The following is a 23,847-nucleotide window of genomic DNA, read 5'->3' as shown; positions in this document are numbered from 1 at the left end:
ATAGTCATATAAACTATGGTGGAAGATATATTTCACTATTTATGAATCAACTTGATCTAGTAAATAGGGTCCAACCTGTGCAATCAATTTACTATCCTCTGCTTACTTTTCCGTAAAAGTGCAATTATATTGAAAGGCCTAGCAGGAACTGAAAGATTGCCCTTCTTTAACAAGAGTCATTAATACAAATATATTGCTAACGTTTTCTAACTCCTTTTCTATGTGTGTGACTCAGAAGTAAGTCTCATTGGATTCAAGTTAAGCCCTTGCAGTTGGGGAAGCGTTATGATGCCAAAAGATTATTGAACAAGTTCTTCCCTGTTGAAGAGATATTAGTGGGGAGGGGGGGAAGTGATGGATATTTTGTTTTTCAAATCTGTAATCTAATTGTTATATTTCCTAAAACAGAATTCACCAGAGCTTGATGAAGAAGGATACAGCATCAGACCAGAAGAACCAGGCTATATCCTTCATTGTTGGTTTTTTCATCAGAATTTACAAACTCTAGAACAACTGTGGTTCATGACATAATCAATGTAGATACTCCTCCATATGTAATCACCTGAAACAGAGTGCTTTAACTGTGGCTTAGATTTTGTTGTAAAAATAGCAGTAAGGAATGACCATTAGGAAAATATATTGAGCTCAAATTGGTGCACATGTCACTATAAAAGTCAAATGTGGTAATGACTTCTTTCACTAGAAACCAGTGCCAAACCTGACCTATGAAAGCTTGTGCTACAATTAACACGGCCCAATCCTGTGGGTGTACTGTGCCACTAGAATTTACGTTCTGGTGGCATGCTGTGCTTTACAGCAGTTGCAAAAGGTGGCATGCTTTTCAGCACAGCAAGGCTTCTTGCAGGATGCAGCACACACACACTAGTGGTGCTGTTACATCGGCAGGAGGGTTTAGACAGCATTGAGCTGTTCGTCTTTAACATTCCACTGTACCATTGTAATAAAAACTAACAGTCCAATCCTAACTAGGACTCAGTTGCCCTAACCTGTTCCCTGTCTCCTTCCTTACTGTCCTCAGACTTGTCCCAGCAAAATAGTTGGCGCCGATAAGGGGAAACTCTTTGGTACCGTAGCAGCTTGCCCCGGGATAGGAGAAAAAAAGTTCCCTTACCTTGAGGAGGCCCCCAGACACCCCAACACCCCCCCCCCCGCAGGATACAGCATATGCTCCATTGGTGTAGCGGCATCAGCAGGGGGAGGATTTAATTAGGATCGGGCTGTAACATAGTTATCCCTATAGAACTGATCACTGATAGATTTCTTCTTCCTATGTTTTCCTATTTTATTTTTTACAATCTATTACTGTAATCACTTTTATTCCCCCGTGCCAGTTAATTCAAAGGGTTATATTCCATGCTTTGATTGCTTTTCTCTTTAACTGTGATCTACCTACCAAAGGAAAGCACTTTTATTCCTCAAGTGAATCTGAAGAAGAAGAGGAGGCACACAAGAAATTCAACATTAAGATTAAACCCCTGCAGTCTAAAGATGTTCTTAAGAGCGCAGCAACGGTTGATGAATTGAAAGCTTCTATAGGCAATATTGCACTTTCCCCATCTCCAGTGGTAAGCAGAACGTGCATGTTTTGATCTACGTATATCTTTACAAAGGGAAGGGGATGGAATTTCCCCTCTTCTTACCAATATCTAAAGAAAAGGCATGTGCAGCACATATTCATCAAACTAGATTTCCAGTTCTGTAACTTTCATTATTCACAATCGGGTCCATTCCTCCAGATACTGCTTAATTACAGTGGCCATGAACCAGAGATCCATACAGTGGTTCTGTGAGCCCAGGAAACTTAGACTTTTCTCCCTGGAAAAGATACTGTCCATGCTGATCTATCTTTGGAACTGAAGAAAGTTTCAAAAAGCTGTTGTGATATGAGGCAGAGGGTACAGCAGGTCTTGTTGAAACAGAAAAACGTTTTTAAAAAATTACATTAGTTGTTCAACCCTTTTGGCTTGCTGTAAAGCAGGGATGTCAAATTCATTTCATGTAGCAGACCAAAGAGCATTCATGGTGCCTGCTGAGAGCCGGAAGTGGTGACATTAAACAGGAAGCGACGTCATTAAGCAAATGGTGACCAGAAATACGCACTTTGTCCTCACGTAGCAACTCATTAGCTGAAAATGGCAAAAGAGAAAATGTGTAAAACTTGATCATATTTTCAAGATATGAGAGAGTCCAATTATCATTTGGGCTGCTGTTGCCTCTGCCAAGGCGTCACTTTGCAGCTCAGCAGCTGAGAGGTGGTTTGCAAAGCAATGCGTTGGCAGAAGAGGCACAGTTGAAAGGACAGCCTGCGTGATAATTGGGCTCTCCAAGTGCCTCAACAGCATTCCCTTTCTCTTAACCCCCTTTGGCCTCCCTCTTTCCCCTGTAGCTTTCCTTGCCTTATGAAGCCTCCTTCTGTCTCTCCCTCCCAGAATCTTTGCAGAAACAGTGCTGCTAAAAGGGGTTGGATAATTATCATAGGGGCAGGATAAAGAGCTTCCATGAGCCATATTCTGCCTTTATGCCTTATGGTTGATACCCTTGCTTTAATGGCATTGTCTGGATTTTGGCAAAGAATTATTACTTGAACAATCTGAACAGATGGTTAATCTCTGTGAAATAATCAAATTAGTCATTTCATAAGGAACCAGAGAATGAATGACAATTCTCAGGTTTGGTCTCTTACAGCAGAACTACATGTTGTGTGTAATGAAACACAAGGTGCAGTTTGTAGGGGAAAACTGAAGAATCATTCTTCTTACCCTATTTTTGTACTAAAAGGTGCACACTCATCCCCTAGTTGTTTTTAACTCCATGGGGGAAAAAGAGAGAACCTCATAAACAGGCCAAAGGCCCATCTAGTTTCTTGTATCTCACAGTGGCCCACCAGATGCCTCAGAGGAGCATATGTGTATTTAACAGGCCAATTCTGTCCATTTTTTTTTTTTAAAGTTTGGTCCCACTGAGTTATTGGCTGCTTACTGGAATGTACATAGACTGCCACCCTGATGTGTTTATGGAGATGGATGAGCTCTCCAAGGCCATCTCAAATGAGCTTGGAAAAATTCAGAAAACCTCTGAACTTTTTTCTGAACCATACCAGATCCTGCAAAAGTGATCAATTTCTCCCCTTCACATTGGTGGTGAATTCTGAGGAAAACACTGAAGGTAGGAAAGCAAATCTCACCAGGAGAACTCATGTGAGAATTGGCCCCCCTTCCACCCACAGGCCTCTGCAGCCTCTGAATTCACCATTCATTCACCATCCACTCTGAATTCATTGTTCATTGCCCATTTAGGGTAGGTGGGTGGGTGACATGTCAGAATGGGCCAGATCACATGATACATCCAACTAGCCCTGCCAACTATATAATGATGTACAGAAGCATGCGCATCCTGCTTAGCCTCCTGGGATACTGTTCTGTTTTGTATAATTATATTGGTGCAGTTCATCTGAACTGTCCCTGAAAATACAGGTGGTGCCTTGATCTGCGAGGCATCCATTTCCAGACCCCCTTTGGATACCAAAAAACTGCGGATAAAAACATCCATGGTTAGGCACTCCTTAATGCTACTGAAGGTTACTGGAGCTGTGCTCCAGTCGTCTCCAGAGGCTTTTCTGAAGTCCATGGAAGCCTCTGCAGGCCTTAGAAGGTCACTTCTGGTTTAGGCACAAAACTGGAAGTGACATTTAAAGGCCTTATAAGGCTTTTGGAGGGCTGGGAAAGCCCTCCCAGACCCTCCAAAGGCCTTGTAAGGCCTTAAAGTGTCACTTTCAGTTCTACTTCAAAACAGGAAGTGACTTTCTAAGGGAGCCCTTAAAAGACTTCTTAGGCCTGTGGAGACTTCCTCAGGCCTCAGAAGAGCCTCCAGAGATTATCAGAACACAGCTCCGAGTCACCTTTGGAGACTTTAGGTTGGACCAAATCTGGCTCAACGCGGGTTCTCCCCTCACATTATGCAGTGGCAGGGCAGGACTCTAGGTGGAAGGGGAAACCTGCCCTTATGCATTCCTTTCCATGTGATGCAGAGGGGCTGATGGCGTATTCTCTATATTGGGCTGTGTCGTCTTCCTGGAAACAGAAAAAAAATATATCTGTCATATTTTATGAACTGCGGTCCCTGTTCACTTCTAATAATACTAACTTCTTTATAATTCATGTCTGGTACTGTGATAATGCGCTATGAGGACATAATTGCCTAAGAGCTTTTGAATTTCCAATTGAAGATAATAAATGTTCATTGGCTGTTTTAATTTGCAAGTAAATAAAGATTTTCAGTTTTGTTTGACTTTTTAGCAACTGCATAGGGATCCAACTCTGTTCCAAGAAGTGGATGCCAATGCTGGCTTGGATTTTGTGTTTTCTATTCTGTAAAGCCAAAGTGAGGAAAAACTGAAACTGCATTGTGAATATTGTTTAGCCCTACTGATGAAATTGCAGTTATACTTTTTCAAAAATTTGCTTCTCCAGGAAACCTCTTGCTTCTGTCTCTGAGGTCTTAATGCATATATGGCTGCTGTTTGCCCCACTAAGTGAGTGTTCCAGTCACCAGGCTGTTGCAGCTGGGCTTGGGGGCAGAACAACAGTGTATTATATTGTTGTATGTGGAAGCCAGGTTCAAGCCTTGTTTTGTGACTATGAAAGATGTGGGAACAGTAAATCAGAATGATGACTTTGTTATACTGCAGAGAGTGCAGCTTTCTGATCTACTGATGTTGTATGTCTTAGGGAAGCCTGCATGTGGGTTGAAATACTTTACATAAAATGCAGAAGGAGGCTGGACAGAATAATAGTATAATTACACCATACAGTACCTTGGGGTATATGCCAAGCAAATGGCCATTGATATAAACTCTGTAATGGAGCAAATCTTTGTATGTTTTGGAGGGGGTGACGGTGATATTTCTTCAAATTATCATTAAATGGTGCCAGTTTATTATTCTTGGAGGTACAGCTATGTTTAATGCTAGATACTTTATTCTATTTGACCAATAGAAATAACATCTGGTTTACTAATGGAACACCTAGTTGGCAAAAATTCATTGGCTTTAATCTAGTTTATGAAAGCATAGGTAGGTTTTGTAGGTTTTGTTTTTGATATTCTGATGGTAAATAGTACTTGTAATCAGTTCTCCATGGCACCATCCTATAGTAGATCCACATATATTTTATTTAAAATTTGCCTTTGTTGGAATTTTGACTTGACAAATTTCCAATTGCTACAACACACTTCTGCATTGCACAGATTATAAAGGCCATGTACTTCTGACTGCATACACATGGGTGAGTGTGTTCACACACAAAAGTCATTTGCAATGGTTTGGTGGACATCATTAGGTCACTGGTTCAAATTTAAATAGAATGATAGAAAGTAAGCAAAGCTTAAGGTGGATTGTTCAACAAGGAACGGATTGGCACGGATTGTCCAACAAGCCAACAACTGCATTTTTTGACACAGGCAGTCAATGTATGACTGGATTTCTTCAAATAAGTTATCTTCTTTAAAGTTGCTTTTTTCTTCCCTACTGTATTCAAGTGATCATTCTCACTATTGCAGTGCACTTCAGAGAAAAGTTTTGCTTTGTCTATAATACAAAACCATGTAATTATGAAACTCAGTGGTGTAGCTAAGGGAGTGCAGAGGGTAGCAGTTGCGCCGGGCATCAAGCTTTAGGGGGGCAATAAACTGAGTTTGACACTAGTGACCAAAATTGTGAAAATCCTGGTATGCATGAATAATACCATCATGTTATATATCATTGGAAAGGTAATTTAATGCAGAATGCAATGAAACAAACCGCATTGGAATACCTGTATTCTATTAAAAGTTATGGCCAATTAACCAGAAAATGAAAATACAACTGCCTTGTGGAACAAAAAATGGATTTGTTTAAGTCCAAACTGACCTATGAGACTGATTGTTCTGAGTGCCTGTGAGATGTTGTTATGATACAGCATGGAACCAATAACTTTTTATTTACAGTGGTACCTCGCATAACGAATGCTCCGCGCAGCGAAAAACTCGCATAACGAAAGCGTTTAGCAAAGTTTGGTAACTCGCACAACGAATTTTTATGACCCGTGCTTCGCAAGATGAATTTTTTTTGTTTTTGTTTTTGTTTGTCTTAAGGGGGGGATCTTCATGCCAGTTTATGCTCACATTCACCCTAAGGAAGGGGGAGGATTGTCATGCTGGTTTATGCTCACATTCACCCTAAGGAAGGATGATGAGTTCTTGGGGTTTCCTCGCGCAGCAGCGGGTCAGTCAGCATCCCTTCCTCCCTCTCACACACACACTTACGCTCTCTTCACCACCCCTCACTCACTCACTCACTCACAGGGCCAGGCTCCTGTGTGCCTGTCAGGGGTTGCACATTCTTGCTCCCGCCCGTTTTTGTGCCCCCCGCAAGCCTGGAACATCACAGCCCTCTCTCTCCCCAAGTCTGGAGCATCGCAGCCTCTCTCTTCCCCCCCCCCCGCAATCCTGGAGCATCCCAGCCTCTCTCTCATCTCAGCCTAGGGAGTGAGCTTAGGGAAGGAGCCCAGGGAGTGAGCCCAGGGAAGGAGCCCAGGGAACCCAGGGAGTGAGCCCAGGGAGTGAGCCTAGGGAAGGAGCCCAGGGAGTGAGCCCAGGGAGGCTTCTCTCCTGTCCACGCATCCCTGGAGTGAGCCCCATTGACTCTACTGGGGCTGACTTACCTTTCCCCTGTTTTTGCACTGGTATGTATGGAGATCTCCCCCCCCCCCCAACTTCCATCTGTTGGTTCTGTGTGCAAGGGGTTTTGCACTGGTCTTGCTGTGATGTCTATTTAGAGATCTTCCCTCCCCCACACCTTTCCCTTGTTTTTGCACTGGTCTGTATAGAGTTCTGCTCCCCCCCCCACTTGTATTGGAATCAAGCTCCCCACTCAGCATCCCCCTGTTTTTGAAATCCTCAGTACAGTATGTATGCCTTTAAAGAGCACTTAATAAACACTTTGTAAACCAAATTTGACTTTGTTCTGACTTTTCTTGCCCATAGGAACGCATTAATTAAATTTCAATGCATTCCTATGGGAAAACGCGCTTCGCAAAACGAAAAACTCGCATAACGAAAGGACTTGCGGAACGGATTAATTTCGTTATGCGAGGCACCACTGTACTTAATTAAAATTGATTTTGCCATGCGGGGGGTTACAAAATCTTCTTTGATCCCAGATAGCAGATAGATTTCTTAGCTATGCCACTGACTGGAGGGAGGCAGCAGAGCAAGTGGGTGGTGAGCTGCTGGGGGGAGGAGGTGGGTTCCTCCCAATTTTCACTTTTTAAAAAGCCCAGGCATGATGTCACTTCCAGTTGTGACATCACTTCCGGGGTAACATTTTGAGCTTGGCACCGTGCTACATGATCATTAGCTACGCCACTGATGAGACTAGCTTAAGTATTAAAATGAATTCCAGAATATATTTCTGGTGTAATGGCAGGTTTACTTCTTGTTGACTTGCACCATATAACTTGAATACTTGGTTTGTGTATTTGAGTGCGGGAGAGGTAGCTTTTAGACCTGTCTGGCTAAAGTTTTAAATGCCCCTGGTTATGGTTCTTAGCAGCCTACTCAAATCTTGTGATTCCTAATGCTGTTCCCCACTTCTTTATTATTATTGTTATAGTTTCTTATCGTTGGGTAAGACATTGGGTATGCATTTTTAAATAAATAAATTAATTAATAACATGTTATTTGTGAGTCTCTACCTGACCTCCTGAATGCCTTCCTAAGGAGCAAACGTGCATGTTGCAAACATAGGCTGACCTTTCGTTTCACACCTGCCCAATATATACAGCCCAAGAGGCTAGGGGGCTAATAGTTGGAGTTAGAAAATTTTTGAAATCTATAGCTGTGCTTTCTTCCAAGAAGGCAGAGAACGACTTTTGAATCTAGTCTCACAAGTGCCTCTTAATGTGAATCTTCTGCAGTTATGTAAGATAAAGCATACCTGCCTATTAGATGAGCTAGGATAAGTATCAGAAGTTAGAACCAACATTTAATCATTTACTTACTAGTTTGCAGTTCTATGTTCTATATGGTTTTGTTAATATATCTATCTTTTAAATTAACAAATTTGCTGTGCCCTTATTTAGGGGATTCTAACCTACCTCCTCCTCCTCCTTCTTCTTATTTCACTGTATACGTGGCACTTGACAGAGTGAAAAGACTGGTCCTTGTCCTGAGTGACTTACAACCTAGATACTGATACAAGGGAGGGTGTGCTGAGAATCAGGAGGCAGGGGCCATCAGAGAAAGCATTCACAATTGTACCTCATTATTGTTACTTGCCCCACATTATTGTCACAGGCCTCTTAGTTAGCCTACTATAAAGGTATGTGGTGACCTTCTGAAGCAGTGTTCTTCAACCTTGAGTTTGGAACCCAGTGGGGTCGTGAAACCTCAGTTGTGGTGGCATGGCAACTTATGGGAATGAAAAAGGTTGAAGATCACTGGACTAGAGCATCACCAAGTAAAGGGAGAGGGATCTGATGTACCCCTTCAGGGACAGGGGGCTGTGTCCCAGTCCTGCTCAGGTTCTTGGCAATTGTGCTAAAATAGCTTTCATTTTAGCACAAGGTGCCAGGCTTCATGGTAACTTTTTCTGTTCTCTCTAATAAGAATATTTGGCTATGGTGAACAGTGCAAGGAGAGTGGGGAGTGGGCAGTTAGGGACTGGGAGAGGGGCGGAATCAAAGGTGGGGTCCAAGTCGTTTGCTTGCTTGCTCGCTAAAGTCGTGGCACAAAAAGGTTAAAGACCACTGCTCCAGAGGAGTTGGGTGGGGAAAGACTGGAAGCTGACAGAGCAGTGATTCTGTACCTCAGTTAGGTCCTTCCCCCATAACACTTGGAATTCCTACTGCTCCCTAACTCAGTAGGTGATGGCACATTGATTTTTGAGATACTTTGGGGTAAATCCAGTCCCATTATTACAGCTTATAGTATGCTTCTGTTACCAGGATGTCTTCCTGGATGCTCCAAAGCATTCTAAATGGGAATCAGACATGGCTGAAAATCCAAAGATCCGAAATTTGTCTATAGAGAATAAGAACAGTTTTCCATGTTCAGCGAGACTTGATGCTGTCAATTTAAAAAATGGGTTCATTTTTAACCTTACTTTCACATACTTTTGGATTCCTTCCTTGTCTTCTATCATACTATTTCTTTTACCTAGAATAGCTCCTCTCACTATGACCTTCTTATTCAACAAAGCCTTCTCAGAACCACATTAGCCCTCTCACCTTAAATGCATTCTCTTGGCTCTCCTCAGCCCATCCTTACTGCTTGCTCATTGTTAACTCCAGTCTTTTGTAACCCTCTCTGAGATTTTTAAATAGAAAATTTAGGACTGAAAGAAATGCAGTAATGGCAACTGTGGGTTTTTTGTTTTTGTTTTTTTTAAAAAAAACGTGTCTTCCTTGTTCACCTATAAAAGGGGAGGTGGTGGAAGTCCCTAACAGTGAAATGAGCATGTAGGGGACAGTGCTGAACCTTTCCCCTACCCCACCTTAATCCCCCCCCCTCCACATACACACAGTTAATTGCTTCAGCCACATTTCTCCATTTCTGGTTATCTTCTAGCACTGGAACTGAAAATGGAGAAAAAGGTAAGGAGCAACCAACAGCAAAATGTGACACATGATGGGAGAGTGGTACAGCTCTCCTGTGCCTTCTTTGTCATTTTAAAATAAGACTCACCATTGAACTAGACATGTGTACAGTGGCCCTGCCAAATTTATTTTGACCCAAAAAGCACATTTCATTATGCACTGTTCCTATTTTTATTTATTTAACCAGGCATTTGTATGCTGCCTTTGAGAGCCCTAAAAAGGCAGATCATAATTAATTTAAAATACGTAACAAAAATAAGAAAACAAAGAATCAGTAAAAAGTAATATTTACAGTGTCAAAAAAACAACAACTAATAACTGAGAACCAGTGCAGGATTATACACTCATGGGAGGGGAAGAGTACCATCAGTCTAAATTAAATGCCCAGTGTTCACCAGATGTCAAAAATTCAAAGGTGAGGGATTGGTGGGAGGAGCCTCGTGGAGCAGGGAATCCCACAACCTAGAGCCCTCTCAATTGTGGTACCTGTCACTTGTCTCCGCCGCTAGGGGAACATGGAGCAGGGCCTCTGATTTTAAATAAAGTTGGCAGACAGACTCATAGGAGGAGAGGTGGTTCTTCAATGAAACATGCAATTTCTAAATATTATCAGTGTGGCATAGGGAGTGCAAACACTTATTTTTAAAAATGAATGTACATTATATGAATAACTGAGAGACTGTTGACTGAAAGCGTTTGAAAATTGTGCACGTATGAGACTGTTGCATTCCTTTCTCTACCAAAATCTTATTTCAATGTTTTCTCCATTTCAACCTTTTTCTCCATTTCCAATGTAAATATGTTTGAGTTTTGTATAGTACCACTGTAGATTTTGTATCATTTGTAACATATACAGAACGCATTCCTCCAAGGTGGTTTTAAACTTAGATGGAATTACTGCCAACCTCAGGGAAATTACCACATAACTGGAGTAACAGATTAGTAAACTGAGAATTCTCATATCAAAGTCACCGTTCAGAGATAGAACATTTCTTTTCTGCTTTTTCCATGGCCTATTTTTATCTTTTGGATATGTAGTCACTTCTCCCTCAGTGTCAATTAAGCTAATAGACTTAGTAGTGCTTTGCTCTGCCCTATAGCCTCCTTCAGACAATGGCCATCTGCTCAAACATAGAGAAGTACAGTGGGGGGCCTGTCATATCTGTATTTTGTTGCTTTAGCACATTGGAAGCATTTAGGACTTGTTGGGTATTGTAATATCTGAAAATGAAAAGAATTGGGATAATAGGTAAGAATCGATGTGTTTGAAAATGAAAGTTGTTACCAGAAATGAACATATTAGATAAAACCTCTGTTGGTATGTGAATTGCATGAGAAGAATGATCTTGTGAAACGTGCTCATCCTATTCCGTAAGCAGATGGCCAGTGAATCACTTTTTATTGACAATGAGGTTCAATGAGAGACTTCTTCCTGTGTAGGATGTATTCAGAGCCTTCTGTTGAGCTGTAATCGCTTTCTATTAGATTACCAGAGGAAATGCAGTGCTTTAATGTCCAGTGATGTGGTAGACTTGCAGTGCTAGCCTGCTTAGGCAGAGGACAGAATTATGCAGGGAACCCAAATCCTTTCACTTCCAGGACTACATCACTCAGGCTACAATCCTATGTGAACTTTCTTGAGAGTAAGCCTCACTGAACACAAAGGGACTTAATTCTAAGTAGCCTGTGCATAGCTTTGTGCTGTCGTTCTTTCTGCTATGATAGGCTAGAGTGGGTCAATTACAGAAGATAATATATAAAAAATTTTTTACAATAGGAGAAAAATGTTCTGCTATTCTCATAAAATATTCTCCTATTGCTGTTACTTGCTCTCAAGTACTTGCATGCTCTCGCTCTCCCCCCCCCCCCCAAAGTGGGTCTCTTAGCTAGAGTGACCCAGTCAATCAGTTCCTTCATTGTGTGAGAGGAGTAGGGTGCATGGTGGTGGAAGAGGAAAGAAGAGGAAGGTTGGGGGGGTGTTACCTGGGCGCAGTCCGGGTGGCCAGGAGTTCCCTGGGAGCAGGGATCTCCTCTAGAGTTGAGGCCTACTCGGGAGCAAGCCCCAAGTGTTATCAGGACTGGGGGCTCTTGTAGAACACCTACCTGGGAGTAGGGACAAGGAACAGCTGGGGACAGGCAGACACCTGGTCAGGAGGGGTGGGGCTGGACTGACCTGAGGTTGGCCTCATAAGGAGCCTGGAGAGGGAAGAGGGAGGTTGCTCCTCTCCAGAGGGGTGGAAGGTCAGAGTGAAGCCAGAGGGGGAAAGTCTCCCCTGCCTGAGGGGAAAGAGAGAGGCCTCCAAAGGGAAGGGGCTGTGGTCCAGCCTCTGGAGAGAGGAGGCTGGGGCAGGGACCTCCCTGACCCAGGACCTGCCCGGACCCAGAGGGCGTACCCTGGAAAGACTGGGTTTTCGAGCCAGGCACTTGCTGCCAACTATACCCCATGGTGGCTAACTGACTGAGGATCCAGCACAGAGGTACCGTGGGGCTTCCCAAGGCCAGCCAGCCTGACCCCAGCCAGCAGGGTTGTGGCCCTCCAGAACCCGGGCTCTGGGCCAAGAGACCCTGGCCAGGAAGCTTGGGTTGGAACCGCCAAGGAGCTGGAAGGGCCGGGTCCTGGGCCGATCAGATGACGACGGCACAAGTCAGCATAGAGTGCAGTGGGCCGTGCAGTAACGGTCCACATGAATGTAAAACGGTTGATGCAATTAAACCGCCTGTGTAGAGCTAGCATACCTGCTTCCCATCCTTTAATTCACTGCCAACCACTACTCATCGACTGGGTAAGCCCCTCGTGCTTGGTAACAACCCCAGGGAAGGGGCCTCCTCCCTCCATGGACGTTACAGGGGGATTGCATGTAATTATAATGCTGCAGGGCAGAGCAGGCTGATCAAAATGTGCTGTTGGGCTGGATGCAGTCCATGGGCCAGAGTTTGGGGACCCCCAGTTTATGCATGTGTCTTTCATTGCTTTCTGAATTTCATCTCTTGTTCTCTGATGGTTTATTTTAAAATCCTTATTAGCTGGGGTAAATCGGTTGACAGTAACCAAGGACTGGCATTTTCCAGGTGTTTTCTTGTGTCAAATCAACTGTACCGGTATCTGTTTAGCTGACAAAACAGCTGTAGCTCAAAGCAGAGATAAGCAAAATGCTTATGCAAGAATTAATAGCAAAGGTTTAATTTTAAAATCAAAGAGCTTCTCGTGGATCAGATGCAAATAAACTTTCAGTCACTAGCTTTCAATCACACACAACTTTCTTGCCAGTACCTACTGTAAAGAAAATGAAAACAGGTTCACTATTTTCCAAAGGGCACAACTTCTGAAGATCATCAGACTGACTCCCAATTTGTTTGATGTTTGTCTAGTAATATGGTATCATGGCAGTTTAGGGCTATACGCATATTTTAAAAACATTTTTGTTTGGGGTTATAGTTTTCTGTTTAAATGTAATTAATGCTTCCTTGATATACCAATAATATTTAACTAGGCTGCAAAGTTTAATGAAACTTACTTTGGAGTAAAGATGTATAGCATGGGTCAGGCTGCATATATGTTGTTTGCATTCCTTTTAAATAAGGACTCTTACATGTGTTTCTTTATTCTTGTGCATGTGTTGTTAAACTTAAGGCTGTTAATGTTTTAGCTTGCTTATGTTGCAATCCTAAGCATATTTACCTGGAAATAAGTTCATTGAAATCCATAATATGTACTTCTAAGTCTGTTCAAGATTGGACTATTAAGATTGGACAATGTCTGTTGATGTCCCCTTGGCAACTGCTTGTCCAGTATTGTGGGATTCTTTTCAGCTTGTGCAGCCTGAGGATGTGGACAGACTCCTTTGGAGTGTGAGGCCGTCTGCCTGCCTGCTTGACCCTTGCCCAGCTTGGCTGATTAGAGCGGCCCGGGGGGGACTGGCTGAGTGGACGGGGAGGGTGGTCAACTCTTCTTTGATGGAGGGGACATTGCCGCTCGCCTTGAAGCAGGCAGTGGTTCGCCCCCTCCTGAAGAAGCCCTCCCTGGATTCCACTGTGTTGAATAACTATCGGCCAGTCTCCAACATCCCGTTTCTGGGCAAGGTAATTGAGCGGGTAGTGGCGTCCCAACTCCAGAGGGTCTTGGATGAAGCGGATTATCTGGATCCTTTTCAATCTGGTTTCAGACCGGGCTTTGGGACGGAAACTGCCTTGGTCGCCTTGGTGGATGACCTACGCCGGGGACTGGACAGGGGGAGTGCGTCCCTGTTGGTCCTGCTGGACCTCTCGGCGGCTTTCGATACCATCGACCATGGTATCCTTCTGGGCCGATTGGCCGAGTTGGGAGTTGGAGGCACTGTTTTGCGGTGGTTCCACTCCTACTTGGAGGGTCGGTCCCAGATGGTGGTGCTGGGGGATGCCTGTTCGACACCCTGGCCCTTGAGGTGCGGGGTGCCGCAGGGTTCAATTCTGTCCCCCATGCTATTTAATATCTACATGAAACCGCTGGGAGAGGTCATCCGGGGGTTTGGAGTGAGGTGTCATCAATATGCTGATGACACCCAGCTCTATCTCTCCTTTCCTCCAGACTCCAAGGTGGCGGTTGAGGGCCTGGAGCGCTGTCTGGAAGCAGTGAGGATCTGGATGGGGGCTAACAAGCTGAAATTAAATCCGGATAAGACAGAGGCTCTCCTGGTTCAGAAATCCTCGATGCAGGTGCTGGATTATCAACTTGCTCTGAATGGGGTTGCACTCCCTCTGAAGGAGCAGGTTCGCAGCTTGGGGGTCCTCCTGGATTCGCAGCTGCTCCTGGATTCCCAGGTGGCGGCTGTGGCTAGGGGGGCCTTTGCTCAGCTTCGGCTGGTGCGCCAGCTGCGACCGTACTTGGATCGTGCAGACCTGGCCACGGTGATCCATGCCACGGTGACATCGAGGTTAGATTACTGTAACGCGCTCTATGTGGGGCTGCCCCTGAAGACGGTTCGGAAACTACAATTAGTACAGAATGCGGCGGCCCGTGTGGTCACCGGAGCCAGGCGGTTTGACTCTGTCAGCCCGCTTCTCCGGGGGCTGCATTGGCTGCCCATTCGTTTCCGGGCCCAATTCAAGGTGCTGGTTTTGACCTTTAAAGCCCTATACTGCTCTGGGCCAGGATATCTTAGAGACCACCTACTCCCGTACAATCCGGCTCGCCATCTCAGGTCATCAGAGAAGGCCTTTTTGCAAGTGCTGCCACCCAAGGAGGTCCGGGGGGTGGCTGCAAGAAATAGGGCCTTCTCGGTAGTGGCACCAACATTATGGAACTCCCTTCCCCTTGACTTGAGAATGGCTCCCTCTCTTGAGAGCTTTCGGCGAGGCCTGAAAACACTGTTGTTTAAACAAGCCTTCTGATTTCTGGCCTTCTTAACTTTTTATACATCTTTTAGTTTTACAGGCTTGATTCCTCGGTGATCTGCTCTTTTACTCTTTTAATCTGACTACTGTTTTTATGGCCCTGTAGTGTGTTTTTAAATGTTTTTATCTGTTTGTATTAATGTTTTTTAAATTCTATTGTTTTTTAATATGTTGTTAGCCGCCCTGGGTCCCGTTAGGGAGAAGGGCGGGATAAAAATAAAGTTTTATTATTATTATTATTATTATTATTATTATTAAGTTTCTTAATTTTTCATTTTATGGTAATTGACCTTTTATTTTCATTTAAGTTTCTTCTTGGTAGAAAATACCTTATATTTTTCTTTTATTTGTGAATGCATTCTATAGAGGAAAAGTCCGGTAAGAGAACTTTTATTTTTCCCTAACTTCTCTATCATTTTTCTTGAAAGTATTGTTTACCTATAACTTTTTAAACCTATAGGACAAAGTCTTTGTCTTTCGAATCAAGGATGTAAAATTCAAAATTTTATTATTTATGGGTATTAGCTTCTGTTCATTTGGCTTACACTATGATTGTTTTGACTATATTTTGTGCAACTAACATTGCATGTAAAGAAATATGTAGATTATACAGTAATAGCTTTGGGTTTACTTCTGTGAGGGAAAATACTGAATAGGAAGTTAAATGTTGATATCCTTATAATGTTTGAATAAATGTGTACTCCATACATTTTCTGATCCAACCAGTAGCTCTACTGCTGATTTTTCTAGCTTCTTCAGAAAACATTTGGTCTTTTAAGGCTCACAGGTTTTCTAGGACTTTTATTAGTTGGTGCCATCACTGAAAAGCACCTGTGCTGAGAAGTGCTCAGTTAACAATTTTTCCATAATAAAGGTATTAGATTTATTTGTTTTAAACCTCCCTAAAAGGCAGCTGAATCACACAGTCCTTGATGCTTTGTATCAAAATTTAAAATCCAAATGGTTCTACTCCCCTGGTGGTGAAAACTGAATATTAAACTAAATAATTCACCATGTGCCATCCTTTAATGCCCAAAAACTCTTACTTCAGACACACTGATCCTGGGCTAGTTTTTCTCATTTCTCTACTTTAATCTCTCATGTGAAGTTTCTCAACAATATGAAGGCTACAGTGCAGCTCAGAGACTTGATTGTATCATGCTTTGTTGGAACATAGCTGCTATCTGTGCTGTTATGTAGAAGTAGTAGCCTTAAATTGTATGCGCTTGTGGTCTGGGATTCCACTATTGGGAAATAAAATGTTAATGTAATCTGAGGCTATGGGATTGTTCAGACAACCCAGCAAACTAGTTGTGAACATGGCTCAGAATCTGACAGCTCTCTTCCCCCCTTCCCTTATCTCAACTCCTAAATACAGGTGTGCGCAGCTTAACAACCCTTGGATTAATGACAGTCTGCACCTATGAAGGTGGTCAAAGCACAATAAAGATGCTCTTAATGAGGCAATTGAGTCTCCCATAGCCTGCAACAGAGTGCCTGTCTACACAACAAAGAGGCTCTTAATGCAAAGAAGAGGCTATCTATCTCCAGTAGCCTGTGGAACCAGCTAGTGTCTGGCAGGGAGTGTCTGTTTACACAACAAAAGGCAATAGATTGGATTGAATGTTCACTTAATGGCCTAATTGCATAACAAGGGGGAATAGGAGAACATATCCCCATCCTTAAGAGGTGCACACCTGTATAAATGATCTGTTTTTGTTGAACCACACAACTCTATGTATCACCTGAGCTCAGGAGTTGTGGCTTTCAAACAACAACAAAAATCTTGGTTTCCCATCATGGTTTGTAACCCATAATTAAACCACAACTCCCTGGTTTGGACAATATATGCAACTGTAGTTAAATGAAACCATGATCCCTAATGCACAGGCTCAACAAACTTTGGATCAGGTTGCCTGAATTGGCCTATTTTAGTGGCATTTACTAGTTTGTACTCTTCCCCGAAACATAACCTGAAATGTCACTGTTTATTAGAAATGACAGTCAGTTGTTTAGTGGAAAGAAAGAGGGGAAGATAGGTATTGACAAATTCTTGGCCAGTGTACGTTGGCATAGTTCCATTGAAGTTAATGAAACTGTGTGAGAGATGAGCTGAAGAGCTCACAGCCAACAATACACCCACACTGTAGCTTCAATTGTACTTAATCATTTACTTAGCAACTGTTACCCTGCAAATGCCTGATCTCGTCTGATCTTGGAAGCTAAGCAGGGTCAGGCCTGGTTAGTACTTGGATGGGAGACCACCTGGGAATACCGGGTGCTATAGGCTTATACCATAGTCTTTCGAGACTGAAGGTTGCCAACCATTTACTTGAAATTCTTTGACTTGTTGTTCAGGATGATTTCAGATTGATCCTTGTGCATTTTGAATGCTGTTGTCCTTACAATCTCATCAAAATTAGTAATGAGGAATCTAAGACCCAGAACAAATGTGCAACTATTCCATGAATCACATCCATGCGTTTCAACTCATATGGAATTTATGACCACATTTTCACTGCAGTCCAGAGCTATCTTCATGACAAAAGTCACACTAATCCTTCGTCCTGTGCTGCCAAGCATCCTTCAGCAGCCTTCCTGTGTCTGCATATATCCTGGCATGAATCCTGGCAGCAATCCTATGAGAAATCAACTCTGACTGTTCAGTGGAAGGACAGATGCTGAAGCTGAAATGATTTGGTCATCTCATGAGAAGGAAAAGACTCTAATGGTGGGAAAAATTGAAGGCAAAAGGAGGAGGGGACGGCAGAGGATGAGATGGTTAGATAGTATGGTTAGATAGATAGTTAGATAGCATGAACATGAATTTGGACAAACTCTAGAAATTAGTGGTAAACAGGAAGGCCTGGCATCCATGGGGTCATGAAGAGTCAGACATAACTTAATGACTGAACAGCAACAGCCTCCTGGCAGCATTTGTCAGCCAAAAGGGGTTGGAGCTTCCCCTGAGGGTTTGCTGTTCTGTGGGCCATAAACATCCTGCTGTTGCCAGTGACAGCAGGATTCACATGCTGTTTATTTTCTGTGCTTTCTACTGCGTACACACACAGGATTGTGTCAGAAAACCCCTTTCCTTGCTTTTGGAGAAAAAAGTGTAGTGCCACTGTCTTGCTCTGTGAATCAGTTGGAATTGCAGGCAGGGAGGAGAGCTGGGAAAGCCTTCATCCATTTGCTTTGGAACAGAGGGGGTGAGAAGAGGACACAGCAGTACCTTTTGCACAGAGCTACAGTTCTCACCAGCTGCCCTCTCTTCACCTCTCTGCACTGAGCATGTGTGTGTTTATCTCCATGATGCAAACTTCCCTTTCAGCTCTGGAAAGCTTGCTGCACAGGCTGCTGCTCTGATTGAAGCACTCACCTCCATCCTGTAGTTCATGGCATGTAAAAGAGATCAGCATGGATCTCTTGAAAGAAGGAATCAAATGGAAGTGTTAAGCAAGGGTGCAAAGTACAGTCACACACACCCTGTTCTGCTTTTAGCCATGCTTTGGAAGATGGTTTCTCTGTGAAGGGAACGGAGCATGGGTGCAGGGCAGCAGGGGGTAGGGAGAAGTGATAGTTTCCAAGACAAATTGTGAGCCTCCTTTCCCCCGACTTCCCTCTGCAATGCTATACACCAGGAGTTCTGAGACTGGTGGGACATGACACTGGCTCCTGTCTCTGGCCCCTAAGTCCTGTCTCTGGCCCCTAAAGTGTCAGGGAAGGCAACAACATAATCCCCAGGATCACACTACTGCTAGGGACAAGGGATTTTTTCCACTTACCTACAGCCAGTGCCATCCTCCTGGGGGGTCCGAGAAGGCTGCAAACTCCTGCAGGGCGCCCCAAGCCTCCGAAAGTCTGCGAAAAAAGTAGGAAAAACCACCCGGTTTCACTTTGAAGATAGGAAGTGGGTGGTGTTGTTGTTTTTTTCCAGACATTCAGATGTTCAGGGAGACCTGTAGAGGGGTCTATAGCCTCTCTGAACCCCCTAGGAGGCTGGCTCTGGCTATAGGCAAATGGAAAAAAAACCCTCGTCCCTGGCAGCAGCACAGTCCTGGGGATCACGCTGCTGCGTTCCCCCATCCTCCACAACAATATTACCTTGGTTTTCAAACTCCCTGAGAGTTTGAGAATCACTGCTATACACATTTTCCTGGGAGTAAGTCCCACTAAACACAATGGGACTTATTTCTTAGTAGGTATATGTACAGTTATATAAACAAATGACACTTCCCCCCACAATGGAAAGAGGATTGAAGCACTGTTAACTTCTCCCTCCTTCTCCCTCCCTCCCTCCATCCAATCAGATAGAGCAAAAGATCAAGAAAAGTCATTTTCGCTGCTGTCTCTCCAACTTGCCACAAGCAATGAGAAGAGATACTTGCCCTTTAAAACCAAAAACAGGGAGAAAATGCTGTGTGACTCTGCTGGGAGCCAGTCTAGGGCACCATCTCACCACCTTCAAAGATTCAAAACCACTGGCTTACCTAGAGGGGGGCAAACGGGGCAAATGCCCTGAGCGCCAACCCTCCAGGGGCGCTGCCTCAAGCCTTACCCCTGCAGCCCACCCACCTGCTTTTTTTTTTTTTAAGTGAGAGAAGCCGGCAGCTTTGTCGGCTTCTGTCCCTTTAAGAAAGCCTCCTCCTGACAGAGGAGGGGTGCCCAGGAGCACTTCTGGAGAGGCAGCAAGAAGCTGCCTCTCCGGCAGCGACTCAGGGCTGGACTGGGCTGCCCCCCAACCTCCTCCTTTATAGGAGGAGAAGGCAGGGGCACCCTAGAGCACCAGCACAACTCCTGTCGCACTGATGCTCTGGCCCGGGCACCTCACCCTCTTGCTGCCTCTGGAGGCCTCTACGGTGGCAGAGAGAGGGCGGCCTAGAGTGTCCACGCTGATACTGGCCAGGGCGTGTTTTCTTGCAAAAAACTCGTAGATGTCTCATACATAAGAAATCCATATGTGTTTTGATCAAAAACATGGAGTTAGCCTGTGGGAAATATCCATTGCACATTTGGTCTTGGTTCAAATTAAGGAAGTTTTTAAATAAACAATGAAAAACTTGGATTGTATTTCTGAAATACATTGATTTCAGAGGCATAATTTTCATAAAGGCATTCATCAGATGCCCCATCTATACTCTTCAGCTGGGCAATCATATTACAGCTTGTTAAAGGCCTGTAGCCAAAACTGATTGATATAAATAGTACATTGTTATTAGTGATGTGCAACACCCCCCCCCCCTTATCTCTGAAAACTATCTGAACATTCCTGCTGATTGTTAGCAGATCCTTTAGGGTCATATATAACTACTCTCCCTTGCTAGTTGTCCTCCCCATACAAAAAAAAAATGGTCTTATCTTTATGAAGGGGGAAGACTCAACAAAGGTGGGGAGGACTCCCTAGACAAACGTATCCGCCTGACTGCTGAGTTTAAAATTATACTGCTGAGTAGGAGTGGGACCAGCAAATCTGCATAGTTGAACATGTCCAAATTCAGGATCCTCTGAAACTGTAGATAGCTGACAGCTCTAGCTGATAGTTAAATAGAAGAATTTATTTATTTATTTATTTATTTATTTATTTATTTTATTATATTTCTATCCCACCCTTCTCTCTGAAAGGACCCAAGGTGGCTTACAACATAGCTTAAGTACAAATAAAACATAAATCACAATTAACACAATTAAAACATTAAACCCACCACAATTTAAAACATCTTTAAAAAACAACAGTTTGACAATATACAATAAAAAAGAGCATCAGCAGCAATTTAATAAAACCCCAAGCCTGTGAAAACCAGATATTGAAAAAGATGTTAAAGAGGCTGAGAACTCAGAAGTCTTGTCTAAAAATGTTTTCAGGCTGTGCCAGACCGTTTCCAGGGAGGGAGCAGTTTGTAGGTCAAGAGGAATTTAATTCTATTAAATATAATTCTATTCTATTTCTAAAACTTCTGTTTCAATTCTTCTATTATTCTAAGACGAATAAAAACTTCAAAAGGGTACTGGTACTTTGTATTCTTTTGCTGCCCACAATGGCTGGAAGCAGAACCTTCTAATGATTCTTTAGTCTGATGATGGCCCCAAGGAGCGGTTGTACTACATACATACTCTGGCAGCATTGACTGTAATGGGTTCAGCCTTGATACACTCACTTTTAGGGGACACTTTTTTTGTAATGAACTTGGAATCAAGAATGGAGATGCATTTGTGGGTCTACCTACATAGGGGAGAAGCCTTGGAAATGTCAAGAGGGCTCTTCAGCTGCATTAGACATGCAGAAGCAGATTATTTCAATAATGAACCTGTTTCACTTAATGATTTAGTCTGAGCTTGGTTTTCTATTGATGTCCTGATCTCAGGTCACTTTATGGCTAACTTCTTTCCAAAATTTCAGCAAACAGCTGGGTGAGCCCTTTGGGATGGGGAACCATTTGTTTAATCCTGTAGACTGCTTTGTGAACTTTTTGTTGAAAAGCAGGATATACAGTAATCTTAACAATTATTTTTCTTATTATTTTTAAAAGAACACAAAACAGATTAAATTTCACAGCACTGGAGAGGGGGAAATTCGGCAAAAGTTGCCTTTTGAAGATGCTGCTATATATAAAGTTAGGGGAAGCTCTCATATTATCCAAAGTCATCTTTTGTTTTGGTTTGGTTTAGTTTTTCATTGATCTATCACTCTCTGACTAGGTATCTGTTTTCTCTTTTTTGCCAATCACAGAGGCGTAGCCCGGTAAGTTAAAATTTAAAAGTTAAAAGTTAAAAAAAAGCCCTTTTCAAGTTAAAATCAGTCATGGAAATGACTGGGGGTGATCGTAATCCAATGTTAATTGGTTTCGGCAGCAATCCTAACCATACTTTCCTGAGAGTAAGCCCCATTGAACAAAATAGAACTTACTTCTGAGTAGACCTGGTTAGGATTGTGCCCTTTGTGAACTATAAGTACAGCAAATTAAGCTACATTTAAGAGTGTAAAAATTAAAGATTTTTTCATGGTGTGTATAGCTTTCTATAGCATTACCTGTTTTTATGTGAACATGAAGTGACACAAGGAAGTACTGCAATCAAAGGTTTGAAAGAAAAAAAAATGAAGCCAAAGTGTAGTGACCTGCAAGTTGCATGCCACAGTTGAATCTCTGTTTTTTCTCTATCAAAAGGACTTTTGTTAGGGTTATTTTATCAAAAATGAAGTAATCTGTTAGTTCTCATGAGTGTGGAGAACTATTTCATACCAATATGTGCAGGCCTTCGGACATGTAGACAAGTGAAATGAAGCCCAGGTTCAATGAACTAAAACTGGTTCTAAGATGTTTGAGGGGGTGTGCTTTTGAGGTACTGACAAGGTTTTTCACATTTGGTTTACAGTTCCAGAAATAGAATCAATGTGCAACGTGCACTAGCTTTATCCACATTTGTGTAGCATATCCTGTCCTTATGATTTAGTGTCCATTTCTGATTACAACAATGAAATCGTACATGTAACTAAAATATGTAAACAGTGCTGACTTTGCAGTTCATTCTTGGTTTCAAAAGAATGTGGTGAGTCATTTTTATGAGAGAAGAGAATGAGTAATCTCACTGCCAAGTCACGTGCTTTACATATATTGTAAAAATTTTGTAGTAGTATTTCAAAATAACTGTTGATAAGGTAGGCTTGACTAGGACCATTTAATCAGTCTTCTGCCTTCTCTGCTAGCAATAATTTTATTCTTCTTGATAATATCTCTTCCTTGGTCTTTGGTGTTTCTGTCACTTTTCTCTGGTATAAAAATTCTTCCAGATATTGAGACATGGTAGATGATTTAAAGAGAGCTATGTGCGAGCAAAAGTTTCCTTGAAAAATTCTCACCTTAGTAATATATGCAGAAATGTGGCATGAATAGTGTGCTGTACAACGGTGACCACAGTGTGAAGAACAGTAACTCACAGGAAGTTTGTCATGTGTTTGCCTGATATTATGGAGAGCATATCAGCAATCATTCTGACACTTCCTTCAAAATATGCTTTTTGGTTTATTCTCCTACTGCTTTCAGAAGTGTGTTCTTGTTTGTTTCTCTTATATTTTTATTTTCTGGAATACCTTAGGGCCCAATCCTTTGGAGTGCATGCCAGCTCACCGCTGGCACGCACTGTCGCAAATGTGCCATAAGGCACTTTGGGGGCCCTCACGCTGGTGCTTCACCGCTGCTAGCCCAGCTCTGGTCGAGCACCAGAGCTCCACTGTTCAGTGGTCGCACAGACCGCTGAGCGGCAGAGGTGGGGGGAGGTGGGGAGGAGGCATTCCGGGGCAGGGGGAGGTGGAAGGAGAGTGGGGAGAAGGTGGGGAGGAGGTATGCCAGGGGAGGAAACAGGGAAGGAGGAAGGCCGGTCCGGTGGGGCTTCGCTTGTCCTAGAATCGAGTAGACCCATTGTGGGGCTACTCAATTTAGTTGCAGGAAGGGGACGAATGTCCCCTTATCCTGAGGAGGAGGCAGCAGCTGCCTGGAGTGCGCAAGATGCTGGGCAGCTCAGAATTGCATCTTTACAATTAAAAATGCTGCATATTATACATCTTGTAGTGTTAAGAACCTGAAATCATTAGGCACTGTATGCATTACTGTTTATCAGATCTCCAGAAAAGCTGTTTATCAGCTTTTCTCTTGTGTGTGAATGAATAGAAAAGGTTTCACAAACATGCACACTTGGAGGATATGAAACCAAATTAATATTTCATTTTCTGTCTTTCCAACAGAACCACTGTCTTATACACCTGCCTTGAACATACTCTAGAAGTCCTAGTTTTTGTTTTTAATTTTAGGGTACAATTAAAAGAAGTTTA

General features: G+C 43.0%; 1 protein-coding gene and 1 pseudogene across 1 annotated transcript in view; both read left to right on the top strand.

Annotated features, from left to right (window-relative positions):
* SGIP1 (SH3GL interacting endocytic adaptor 1) overlaps window positions 1-23,847 on the top strand; it is a 136,032-nt gene that overhangs the window by 42,230 nt on the left and 69,955 nt on the right. Inside the window, exons 6-8 of the mRNA XM_066624593.1 lie at window positions 409-463; window positions 1,411-1,586; window positions 21,751-21,762. Of these exons, the coding sequence (XP_066480690.1) occupies window positions 409-463; window positions 1,411-1,586; window positions 21,751-21,762 (243 nt within the window). The remainder of the gene's footprint in view (window positions 1-408; window positions 464-1,410; window positions 1,587-21,750; window positions 21,763-23,847) is intronic.
* On the top strand, window positions 17,194-17,313 carry LOC136650209 (5S ribosomal RNA; annotated as a pseudogene).

Source organism: Tiliqua scincoides, chromosome 4 (genome assembly GCF_035046505.1).
Source record: "Tiliqua scincoides isolate rTilSci1 chromosome 4, rTilSci1.hap2, whole genome shotgun sequence".
In the NCBI taxonomy this organism is placed as follows: domain Eukaryota; kingdom Metazoa; phylum Chordata; class Lepidosauria; order Squamata; family Scincidae; genus Tiliqua; species Tiliqua scincoides.
This window is presented reverse-complemented; position numbering and strand designations above follow the sequence as displayed.